We start from the raw sequence: 13,127 nt of genomic DNA, 5'->3' as shown, positions 1-13,127 counted from the left end.
CCCTGAGAGATGGGTGAGTCAGGCCAAGGTGAGAGGGCTGCCAAAAGCAGGGAGGTCTTAGAGTTGGCTGCTAATCTCTTATGGAGAACTGTGTGTTTTAAGTGCTTGTAATAAAGATAAACACATTTTTTATGAGCTGGTTTACTAAGGTACTTGATATCGTGTTATAAGCCCATACGGGCTGAGCACCAATTGGTGTAAGACATACAAAAAAATTAAATCTAATAAATCAAATCATGTAATATAATCGTGTTTGCAGTAGGGCTATCAGAACGTGAAGTGTTTTTTGAGGTGGTAGTGGCGTTGTTGTGAGATGTTGTGAGCATGTCTAAAGTGTGCAGTAAGAGTTCTATATCGTGGAGCTCCGCCCCATAGGGGAGCTCTGCTCCTATTGGTTTACCCACTGCCCTAAGGCAGCATCAGCCTGAGACACAATTATGCACACACCTGCAGCCAATAGGAGTACAGGTGTCCCTATAAGAGGGGATGCCTCCCCTCAATCAGCCTCCCTTTATCTTCAGCGACTGGACTAGACTGAAGAAGCCAAGAAGAGACGAAGAGAAGACTCAGGACGAGAACGCCGTCGATTTTCCAGTCATCGACGGCGTCCAGCAATGAGCACACCAGGAGATTTTCCACCCCCAAAAGCTCTTTTCAGAGCTCAATGCAGATGCTCCTCCATGGCGGCCGGCGACTCCCACGACTTATGTTTCGTGTGTTTAGGGTCCCAGCATGCCAAAGAGGGCGTCTGCAGTCCCCCTAACTGCGCCTCCTGCGCCCTCCTTTCTACAAAGGAGAGGAAGCAGCGCTGGGCGTTTTTTAGGGAGGATATCCCCCTAGAGGACATGTTGTCGATACTAGCCTCTGCTTCAGAGGCGTCATCTGACGGCACAGACTCAGGGGATGATGGGGACTATGAGGAGGAGGCTGACATTCCTATGGAACAGTCAGACCCCGTCCCTCATACATTCAAGCCCCCCTTTCCTTTGGTTAGCGAGAGGGCTTGTAGTTCCTATGGTGATGACGACACAGGCTCTGAGAAATCAGAAGCCCTGTCCTTCGCCGCAGCGTCTCTGAGAACGGACTTTCCTGGTCTCATTGAGAGAGCTGCTAGACGGCTGGAAATACCGCTGCCCCCTATTCCCTCTGCACCGGAGGTTGACTTAATGGAGGGCGGCCCTTATTCCAGGCCAAGAAGAGCGCTAGAGCCACTAGCTCCTGCCATGCCTTCATTGGCAAAATACGTTGAGGGCTCATGGGAGGCACCTTTAGCGGCGCGTTCGCCGGCTAATCGTACCTCCCATTCACTAGAGTGGAGGGAAGGTTCCAGGGCCAAGCTAAGGGAATCCCCAGGTTAGAGAGCGCCATGGCGGCGTATCTCGTACCGGGTTCGAGTCCCTGGCCCTCTTCCAGGAAGGCCACATTGCCATCTCAGAAGGACCGTCTCACAGCACAGCTGTTAGAGAAGTCCTTCAATTTGGGAGCCCAAACTGTAGCAGCAGCTAATAACATTGCCCTCTTGGCAGCTGCTCGGTCCCATTTAACCACGGGTAAGACAGCGCTGGAGCCAGAGGAGGTGGAGGAGGCGTCTAGGATTTCTGGCGCCATCCTACACCTAACACAGACATCGGCCGTCTGCTCGGGGAGGTCCATGGCCACCTCGGTGGTCGCGGAGCGACACCTCTGGTTGTCCCTGACAACCATGAAGGAAGCAGACAGGACGTCCCTTTTGAACGCCCCCCTCTCTGACGACGGGCTCTTTGGAGTCGCCGTCAAAGAGGCGACAGAGGTTTTCTAAGGAAAAGAAGCAGCTGGCCAGACACCTGCCACTGGCAGAGAGGTTAGGCCCTGCACCGTCACATAGTCCATCCACTTCCGCCCCCCAGAGTACAGCGAGGCGGCATATCCGGCGCCAGTCGGCGGCCGCAGGAGGCAGGAGAGCGGGCCCAGCCCCCCCAGCAGCCACGGTGGCCCCATTGCAGCCGGCGAGGGAGGTGGTGAGAGCGCCGACCTGGGCCCCTAAGGGAGGCCACAAGAGGAGGCGCACATGACGGGACGCGGGGGAGCGAATGGAGGACACGTCATCCTTGAACGTGACCACTGTTCCCCCCCACCCTTCGGTTGAAGGGATGGGTGATGATGTTAATGCTTTTGTTGATGTGTTGAATAAAGAGTTGGCTCCACCTGACTTTGTCAAAAAAGAGCCCCTTTTCCATAATACGTCCGAGAGCATTCAAATCTCACCCTCTCTCCCCTACCACTCTAAGCGCCGTTCAGCCCACCAAGGGTGCGTTGCTGAACAGGCATTCAGAGTAGGTACACATAACACTTCAGGTATAAGAAGTGCTTCACATAGCAGACGGCAGTCTTTGTCAGACTCTGACATGATGACGCAGTCGCTATTTGGGGATGGCGCACTATCACAGACTAAGGTCTCCGTTAGTGCGATTCAGACCCATGCTGCGTTCACGGAGGGCCCGATTACCACGGTCACGAAGGTGCCCAGTGTATCGGCGCCCCCACTTCTTTCTGAACGCGCCAATGCTCACCACACTGAGTGTAGTTCAGCCCACCAGAGATGCAGAGCTGAACGCACACAGGAGGTGAAAGGAGGAAAGATACCAAGACGCCGTCTTGGTTTATCTCAAAGAGACCTCACATTAGAGACTCCAAGGAGTACTGTAGTGAGTGCCTCTCATAGCAGGCTGCAGTCTCAGTCAGGAGACATGATGACGCAGCCGCTATTTGGGGATGGCGCACTATCGCAGACTAAGGTCTCGGTTAGTGCGATTCAGACCCATGCTGCGTTCACGGAGGGCCGGATTACTAAGGTTACGGGAATAACCAACGTATCGGCGCCCCCACCTCTCACAGAACGCGCTAATACTCACCACACTGAGCGTGACACAACCCACCAGAGGTGCAGAGTTGAACACACACAGAAGGTGAAGGTTAAGAAGGTATCAAGGCGCCGCCTTGTGTTACCTCATAGAGACCTCATATTACAGACTCCTAGGAGTATTGTAGTGAGGGGCTCTAATAGCGAATTGCAGTCATCTACGATGATGCAATCGCTTGCTGGGGATGGTGCCCTGTCGCAGGCTGTGGCCTCGGTCAGTGCAATTCAGACCCGCGCTGCGTTCATGGAGGGCAGGAATACGACGGTTACGGGTTTAACTGACGTCTCTGCCCCTCCTTCTGGTTCAGAACGCACTAATGTTTTCTCTCCCTTTCATGGGAGGCCCGCCTTGGGCTGTTCCACCACCTCAGTGTTGGGGAACAGCGGCGGCAAGGGCCATTGATGAATACAGATCCTTCCTACTGAATGTACCACAGCTTCGCGCTCGGCCGCTTTCTCTGTATTGCTGGCAGTGGCAGCGAAGCTGCACCCTCTCACGCTGGCTAGAACAGACGTTGCAGAAGGGTTATGCTCTCCAATTCCATCGGACCCCACCCCCATTCAGGGGAGTGGTGGAGACGGTGATGAAAACGCCCGAAAAAGTGGCCGCTCTGGTTTCAGAGATTTCGGAACTTTTGGCAAAGGAGGCGGTCACAGTGGTTCCCCAGGAGCAAAGGAACAAGGGGCTATATTCGCCCTACTTCCTGGTGCCCAAAAAGACGGGGGGAATGAGGCCAATATTGGATTTACGCATTCTCAACGAGAGCGTAACCAAACGGCCCTTTCGAATGCTAACGACAAAACGTCTGCTGGAATGTGTCCAGGAAGGAGACTTTTGTACGAGCATAGACCTAAAGGACGCGTACTTTCATGTGCCGGTACAGCCGCGTCACAGGAAGTTTCTGCGATTCGCCTTTCAAGGGGTAGCGTACGAATACACGAGGATGCCATTTGGGTACGCCCTGGCTCCTCGCACGTTTTCCAAGTGTGTGGCGGCGGCATTGGAACCGTTGCGTCGTCAGGGAATACGCCTACTAGCCTACCTAGACGACCTACTGGTTCTCGCCCCGTCAGCAGAGCTGGCGATCACTCACACAACACAGACAGTGATTCATCTCACACGTCTGGGGTTCGCTGTGAATTGGAAAAAGAGCGCGCCCTGGCCCAGTCATCAGATTGTCTACCTGGGGATACAGCTAGACACTGTAATGATGAGGGCTCGAATTTCGGACCCCCGAAGGGTAGCCTTGTTGCTAGCCCTGAGGAAGTGTCGTCCGAATCACACGGTGATGGCACTGTCGATCATGTCACTCTTGGGTCTCATGTCTTCAGCCCACTCTGTGGTTCCACTGGGACTCCTGCACATGCGCAGGATGCAGCGATGGTTCGTCCAACTAAGACTAGACCCATTGCGTCAACGTCATCAGTTGGTGGTGGCTCCCCTCTCGCTCAGTGCAGATCTGAACTATTGGAGAAACCTGCGCGTTCTCACGCACGGAGTCCCGATAGGCAAAGTGTCCTCTTACATCCCAGTGTTCACAGATGCGTCTCTGACGGGATGGGGAGGGACATGTCAGACCCAAGCGATAGGAGGTGTGTGGCCTCTTTCGAGTCGCCACATCAACCTCTTGGAGTTGGAAACGGTTCGACTGGTTTTTACCCACTTCGCGTCTACCCTTCGGGGTCACGATGTGCTGGTCTGGTCAGACAACCGGACCACAGTAGCCCACATAAATCGCCAGGGAGGAGTCAGGTCTCCTGCTCTCCATCGGGCGGCAGAGGAATTGTGGCTGTGGGCTCACGAGCACCTTCGCTCATTGAGAGCAGCACACATTCCGGGCTACTTGAACGTAGGAGCAGACCTCATGTCAAGAGGGGGTCCTCGAGACGACGAGTGGTGTCTGCATCCGGACATTGTTCTCCAAATTTGGGAACAGTTCGGGAGAGCCGAGGTGGATCTATTCGCTTCACGTGTGAACGCGCAATGTCCCCTATGGTTCTCTCTGAGGGAACAGGAAGAACCGCCACTAGGTAGAGACGCCTTTGCGCACCACCCGTGGCCGAGAGTTCTTCTGTATGCATTCCCTCCGCTGTCCTGCATTCTCCCACTGTTAGCCAGGGTGAGGTCAGGAGGGCTGTCAGTGATACTGGTAGCCCCCGATCACCCAGGGGCTCCTTGGTTTGCGGAGATGAGTCAGATGTTGATTGCGCCACCTTGGCCAATTCCACATCGACGGGATGCGTTGTCTCAGGCGGGGGGCACGATAGGGCAGTTGCCCATAATCGGCCAACCACTGAAGGCCTGGCTGCTGAGAGGGACAGGCTAGAGCACTGTGGGTTATCTGATGCGGTGATCAGGACCATACAGGGTTCACGTGCCAGTTCCACTTCTAAGATGTATGCTAGTAGATGGAACGTGTTTTCACAATGGTGTGTCACACAAGGTGTAGACCCCATGAGCTGTCAGGTTGAGAGTATTCTCTCTTTCCTACAGCTTATGTTTGACAAGCAGCGATCGCCCGCCACCATTAAGGTGTTTGCAGCGGCGATTTCAGCTTGTCACGAGGGGTTTGGAAGAGACAATGTCTTTAGCCACCCTCTAGTGTAACGTTTCCTATTAGGAACGCGGCGGCTTAGGCCAACACCTAGAGCCACGCTTCCTCAGTGGGATTTGGCTTTGGTACTCGAAGCGCTATGCAAGTCGCCGTTCGAGCCATTGAATCAAATACCCCTCAAGATGCTGTCTTTGAAGACAGCACTGTTGCTCACTTTGACTACGGCTAAGCGTGTTAGTGATTTGTGTGCTCTTTCGACGAGACCCGACTGCCTGGCCATTAATGGCGATCTGAGCAGAGCGGTGTTACGTCCTAACCCGGCATTTGTGCCGAAGGTTATTAGGAGTTCATATAGATCACAGACCGTGGAGCTGTGGGCTTTTTCTCCTCCTCCTCATAGAGAGAGGAGTGAGGAAAGGCTCCATCGCCTGTGCCCAGTACGCGCCTTGGCGTGTTACGTCGAGCGCACAGCAGCGATTAGGTCATCCCCTCAGCTGTTTGTGTGTCATGGTGCTGCTGCACTAGGTAGACCACTTTCGAAACAGCGTCTGTCTCATTGGCTCTGTGAGGGCATTGAGACAGCTTAAGAGGCAGCGGGGCGACAATTGCCTCAGGGTATCAGAGCTCACTCCACTCGTGGAGTAGCAGCATCTACTGCCCTTTTCAGAGGAACAGTGGTAGAGGATATATGTAGAGCGGCGTCATGGTCAACACCGTCTCCATTTATCAGTTTCTATCTCTTGGATATGTCTTCTAACTCTTTGGCTCAGTCTGTATTCAGCGTGGCTGAAGGGAGACTTTGAGCTAGGAGGAGAGGAATGCAGGACTGTGGAGACAGGGTCTCTATCAGGTCCGCTTCTGATAGAAGGACATATTTTTTGCATGACTCACTGGAGTGAGGCGGAATGATGGGGGATAATAGTAGTAACTTGGTTACAATACTATTAGACCGGTCATGACAATTTGACGGAATGTGACGTCATCTATCTGCTTGTTCAGATTAGTATGAATCATGTTCTGGGATCTGCCCACTAATCTCTGGGGTTCCATTGATTGAGTGAGGCGGCCTACCGTGTACACAATGTAGGGTGACACTTTGTGTCATTCCATTAGTGGTCGGTAGTATTGTAACAGAATATTGAGGTACCATCTATCTGCTAGTACAGATTAGTATGGCCCACTAGTCATTGGTGTTGCCATTGGACTAGGTGGGGCGGGTTTTTAACCGATGACGCAGTATATTGTGACACTTGTAGGGTGACAGTGGTTACAGTACTGCGGGAATTGGTTGCAGCCATTGCTAGGCCTGACCTTTTCATTTTGATGGGAAGTGTTGGGCTCGGCAGGGAGTACATTTTGGAGTGCTACGCTCCGCCTTAAACCAATAGGAGCAGAGCTCCCCTATGGGGCGGAGCTCCACAATATAGAACGATTAGTTACCGGAGTGTAACTCCAGTTCTATGAGTGGAGCGGAGCCCCATAGGACTTAAGGCCCTGCCGACCCTCTCTAGTCTCGCTGAAGATAAATATCTCGGGTGGCTGATTGAGGGGAGGCATCCCCTCTTATAGGGACACCTGTACTCCTATTGGCTGCAGGTGTATGCATAATTTTGTCTCAGGCTGATGCTGCCTTAGGGCAGTGGGTAAACCAATAGGAGCAGAGCTCCCCTATGGGGCTCCGCTCCACTCATAGAACTGGAGTTACACTCCGGTAACTAATCGTTCACAGGGAACATGTTCCAGTCTGATGGGGGTAAACAGGCAACTGTAGACAATGTGTGTGATCCCCAAACACAACACCCAGAACACCGCCTGTTCATTAGCAGTGGAAGACGAACACACTCCTTTTCCAAGCCGTCTTTCTTTCTGCTGAAAAACCTAAATCTAGCCTAATTGACAGCTTGAGTGGCTGCAGATATCTGTGCTTTGTCAAGGCAATCTTTCTTTCATTTCACACAGAAAGGAAAGTCTGGCCCAAACAAGACAGTGTTGGTAAAGGGCTGTACTCAGAAAATGAGATTTCACTCAGCCTTTTGCTCGGTTCACACTACACAACTTCTAAAACCATAACAACTTGGACGTGCTCACATTTCGCGATATCCTTGTCCCAAATCTTTCATTCCGTCCATCCTCAACCAAAGGACGTGGGTGCTATCATTACACGATGATTCCCTAGTTGATCCTGCCCTGGGTTTCTCGGTTGTCGTAGGAAAAAAATTACGACACGCAAACAGTGAGCTGCTTTATTAGTGTGCACATTATTATGTGCTGAAACATTTTAAAAAAGACGGAGGCGCAGAATATGGACTTAAAATGAAATAATAATGATAATATGAAATCATGGTAGGAGTCCTGGTAGGGCGCAGATGTAATATTGGTGGAGTTCGTTTTGCATGGCCCGGTGCCTCGGGTGTGTGGCGATTTCAATTAAGGGCCAATGGAATAGTCTAAAATATTAGAACTCCGCCCAACCGGAGCACCGGGCCATGTAAAAGGAACTCGCCCATTGAAAAGGCAGCTGCGTTCTCTCCACAGCACCACGAATATGTCTTCCATCACCTCGGTCCACACAGTGCGTGTTGTTGTTGCTTTCCTCTTCTCCATCATTATTTTGGTCTAACATGCTGAACGCTCATTGGCTATTGGCAGCAATCCTTGCCCAATCGCATCATAGCACTGCTCATACATCCAGATGCACAACCAAAATATCGTACATGTCAGAAAATGATCGGGATATCCGACAGGGGTCTGGAGAATGGAACAGCCATCATCGGTGCGTCCTTGACCCGCTCAAACTACGGGAGTCCCGGCGTACTGATCCTAGCACAAGTTCATAGGATTTCACCCCGATCATGAACATTTGTCTGGGATGGCAAAAAACGTGGCGAATTCGTGGCAAAATTGTGTAGTGTTTGCCTGCCATTACTGTGTCACTGTGATTGTGACAGAATTACGGCAGCCACCCTGCACAGACAGATAGACGGACGGACAGACAGAGAGACACACAGACAGATGTGTTGAGGGACAGTAACAAGCACTGTAACTCACATGGTAGGAGGCCCTCTCCTCTCTGTCCAGGGGTCTGGTGACAAACATCTTGCCGTGCACAGGGTCGATGTTGTACACGTCAATGGGAGGCTGGTCCGCCCCTGCTCCAGTGATGCTGTAGCGGATTCCTTTCTCCAGGTCCTGGTCCGAGCGGATCTGGCAGAGGGAGATATAAAGACTATGTATAACATGTTGTATGAGACAAGCACGGCTCAGAAAGGGTACAGGGCAATATTTGTGGTCCTTTGTAATTCAGTTGGTAGCGCATGGTGCTTGTAACGCCAGGGTAGTGGGTTCGAATCCTAGGACAACCCATACGTAAAATGTATGCACACATGACTGTAAGTCGCTTTGGATAAAAGCTTCTGCTACATGTCATATATATAGAATATCACCCTGTGTTGTTTTGACTTATCTGACGGTTTAGATTGAATGAGAGCCCCAAGGTTACAAGGTTGGTCATGCAGATTCAAGTGAGTCACAATATAAAACTGTCAAGAGCACTTGACAGGGAATATGATGAAATGTATGATACTAAAGAAGATGTACTGTGAGGCATGCATCTGCTGTGATCAGCCTAACACTTCATTACGAAGAGAAGCCCTTTGAGGACTGAACTCAAAGGAAGGGTTACTAAATGTGCAAGTTAGAGCTAAAGTGGTACAGAGAAATCTGTCTGCTTGTGATAATTGGTGTAGCGCAGGTGAGATGGCATATTGAAGATTAGATTACATCTACTTTTAAGTGGTGGAAAGTTTAGACAATTTTCTCTCCATTTTCAAATGTTTTTTTAGGGCAAATTGTTTCTGTTTTTCTGTTTAGAGAATTATTATTTTTTCTCAGTGGATTGAACCATCTCCACGGTAACAAGTCAGGAGGAATCACACATTCAAATGGAAAAAATAAATCCTCTCTCTCCCTCCTATGCAATTGTCTTGGTCTGTGGGGCTGGAGATCATGCGTGAAAATGAAATTACTTCTTCCGACGACCGGCAACTGGCTTTTGCATAAAACATTTCTCTGTTTGAACATGATACCCTTCTCTTAATACACATCCATCCTACACTCACTCACTACCTGCCACAGCAATCTACTTTCCATGAGCTTTCACTGTCGCCTTTCCCATTTGCAATCAATTCAAATAGGAGGCATAATGGCTAATATACAGGTAACTACCAACATAAAGGGTCTTAATACGGCGTTGGGCCACCATGAGCCAGAACACCTTCAATGCATCTTCGCATAGATTCTAGAAGTGTTTGGAACTATATTGGAGGGATGTGACACCATTCTTCCACTAGAAATTCCAACATTTGGTGTTTTGTTGATGGTGGTGGAAAACGCTGTTTCAGGCGCCACCACAGAATCTCCCATAAGTGTTCAACTGGGTTGAGATCTGGTGACTGAGACGGCCATGGCATATGGTTTACATTGTTTTCATGCTCATCCGGCATTTTTATACATCACCGTAAGCATGATGGGATGTTAATTGCTTACTAACTCAGGAACCACACCTGTGTGGAAGCACCTGCTTTCAATATACTTTGTATCCCTCATTTACTCACGTGTTGCCATTATTTTGGCAGTTACATGTAGATGTGTTGTGTGCAACACTTCATCTTTCTGAGATTGTGTGTGGGCAGGAGGGCATTTTATCACCGCCGTTATCTATTAAAGCACTCAGGCAACTCTGATCAGTGTGACTGACTGACTGTAAGCACTGTTCTGTGATGATTACTCTCTCCATCTAATCAGACGTATTCCTCTTCACCCACAGACCCACATCTCTATTCACACTGACTGGATGTGGCTATGCAACACTGGAATTTCAATCTCAAACTCTGCATATGTTTCAGAGAGAGGATATGTAGAATAACAGACAGCTCACACATACTGCTACCTTGAAATAATATCACCTCTATCAAGAGGTGAGCAATGTACGGAGGCCGTATATTCTTCCTTATCCAAAAAATGTAAAGTCAAATATATTTGTAAAATACACATTCTAGTTGCGGAAGGGTACAGAATTATTTAAAAGAGCGGGAATAGCTACATACAACAGTATTTCTCCCCTGTGTACACATGAGGCAGCTCTGTAGGCACCCATGTCTGTGTGCACGGAAGTGGTTGACAGGTAACGGATTCACTCTGCGGGCTCTAACGTGGGGATCAAAATAACTATTTCAGTTGAATCATTCAGGAGGCCGCCATGTGAAAAATACACATATGAAATTTCCACATGCCATGGATCCGCATCCACAGATTCCACACCCAGGCATGCGGTGCGCTCTCTTCATAGAACATCAAAGCCACGCTGTGTCGATGACAGGTTAGTTTAATAGGCCCAAGAGGAAGGAAGCTTTCACATGTCACGTCGCTTCTGCTTGTAGCTGCTTAGAATTCCACTTTAAGGCCACCTGAGACCAGATGTCACATTCTTGGAGTGTCTCTTAATGAACACTCTTTGTATCGATAAATTGAATAAATGAAGAGGCACGGAGTCCTGGGACTCCCCTGAGTGACGACTGCTCAATTGAGTTGTTTGAATGGAGTGCTAATGATGAACGCCTCTCTCTCTCTCTCTCTCTCTCTCTCTCTCTCTCTCTCTCTCTCTCTCTCTCTCTCTCTCTCTCTCTCTCTCTCTCTCTCTCTCTCTCTCTCTCTCTCTCTCTCTCTCTCTCTCTCTCTCTCTCTCTCTCTCTCTCTCTCTCTCTCTCTCTCTCTCTCTCTCTCTCTCTCTCTCTCTCTCTCTCTCTCTCTCTCTCTCTCTCTCTCTCTCTCTCTCTCTCTCTCTCTCTCTCTCTCTGATTGGATAGACTAGAAGACGTAAAGGATGTGTCTGACAGAACAGAACAGACATCTGATAAGTGACCCATTTGTAGTTCTTTAAGAATGACTGCCTTAATTACTGACAACTGTGGAGAGATGAAGAATCAGATGAGAAATTAGCATTCTGTTCAACTCTCCAGGGAGAAAGAGAGAGAGAGACAGCAAAACACAGACAGAATCTAAAGGAATACATTTCCATTTATTTAGCACTGCTGTGCCTCCTCTAATTAGTTCACTAGTGGGAACTTTCTAACAGTCTGTCCATTTAATTGATTCAAGTGTTTCTGATTGTGCCTGTCAATTTAAAGTCTACACTGATAGGGACTAATTTGATGTTTAGTTGATGTTGGTCATCTTATTTCTTTCTTTTCAACGTTGACATTTTTTCATCCTCAAATTATTCGCAAGAAGACATGAATAAATCAATGAACAAAGAAGGACAATTAAAGAGCTTGTGGACAGATATATTCAGTAATGGATGTACTTTTCAGAATGGACTGAAGGAGTAGGAGTTTTTCCTACTGTCGCTTTGCTTCCGGTAATCCATTATGTTCTATTGTGAGCTGCAGTCACCTAAGGGGTCATTATTTGTTACTGTGTGCTACAGGCTAATGTCATATATAAATGGGAATCTGAGGTTTACACACTTTGATATTTTTTTCATGTCTCACACACATTTAAATGTTTGAAGGCCGGGCCGTACATATTCCTTCACTCTATGACGTCTCCCTCCTTTATTTTCATACTTTTTATGGGCTCCATCACCTTGCCTCCTCCGAGTGCAGTCCTCGAATACCAGACGTGGGGGAGGGAGTCAAGTGGTGCAAAAGTCAGATAGAGACTCATTCAATATGACTAATCCCTTCAGCTAGCTAAGTGCACGGGTACAATTATCTAGAACAGGGTTTCCCAAACTCGGTCCTGAGGTCCCCCTAGGTTTCGGGTTTTACCCTAGCACTACACAGCTGATTCAAATAATCAAAGCTTGATGATGAGTTGGTTATTTGAATCAGCTGTGTAGTGCTAGGGCAAAAACCAAAATGTGCACCCATGGGGGCCCCAGAACCGAGTTTGGGAAACGCTGGTGTAAAGTGTAAATAGAGGGGAGATAGTTGTAACCATTACTAGCTAACGTTGTCATTAAAATGGCCACTACTTTGTACCACTCTCTACTGTGGAGAAAGATAAAGTAGTACTAGTCTGAGGTGGCACCTCAACAGTATATGTAGAGAGAGTCAGAGGGATAGGAAACAGTGGTGTTTATATCTGCACAGTGGCCATCAGCCCTGAGACGTTGGTGGCCGTGCGTTGCGTTGGATAGTAAGAGGGAGTGATGACAGACAGATCGGGCAATGTCAGCCACTCAGGAGACAGGAGATGACTAAGCCTTCTGGGAACCTCTCCGTCACACTGCAGCCGTCACAACTGTCACCCCTAATTAAGAGCTCTCTGCAAATATCTGCATGGCTTTAATGGGAATTGTATGTGATACCGCCATTTCTTCTCACTGTCTGACTGGATAGCTAATGCACTCGTTCCCCTTTTCCCCGTATTCTCTCTACTCCCCTCTGTCTCTCTATAAGTCGCTTTCTTTCACTCTCTTAGATGCACATACGCATGCACGCACACACAAACCGATGTCTAAAGTACCTGCTAAATAGATAGTGCTGTTCACAGGCTTTCCTTTAGGGGGCGCTACATATGATCATACAGGGCAGTGACCAGGATGGATACTGTCTCATAGGGGCGTCTAGTGTCTCTGATTACAAGTGGCTAGATGATTGAAGTGATATTCA

At 49.1% G+C, this 13,127-nt stretch overlaps 1 protein-coding gene across 1 annotated transcript in view; it reads right to left on the bottom strand.

The window, feature by feature from the left end:
• Window positions 1–13,127, bottom strand: part of LOC311133961 (cadherin-4-like) — a gene marked incomplete at both ends in the record, with an annotated part of 66,008 nt that overhangs the window by 44,204 nt on the left and 8,677 nt on the right. The window contains one exon of the mRNA XM_084167590.1: window positions 8,503–8,658. Coding sequence (XP_084023716.1) covers window positions 8,503–8,658 — 156 coding nt within the window. The remainder of the gene's footprint in view (window positions 1–8,502; window positions 8,659–13,127) is intronic.

Source organism: Coregonus lavaretus (assembly GCF_964263955.1).
Source record: "Coregonus lavaretus genome assembly, chromosome: 8".
NCBI lineage: Eukaryota > Metazoa > Chordata > Actinopteri > Salmoniformes > Salmonidae > Coregonus > Coregonus lavaretus.
The sequence above is the reverse complement of the archived record's forward strand: the minus strand, read 5'-3'. Positions and strand labels throughout refer to the sequence as shown.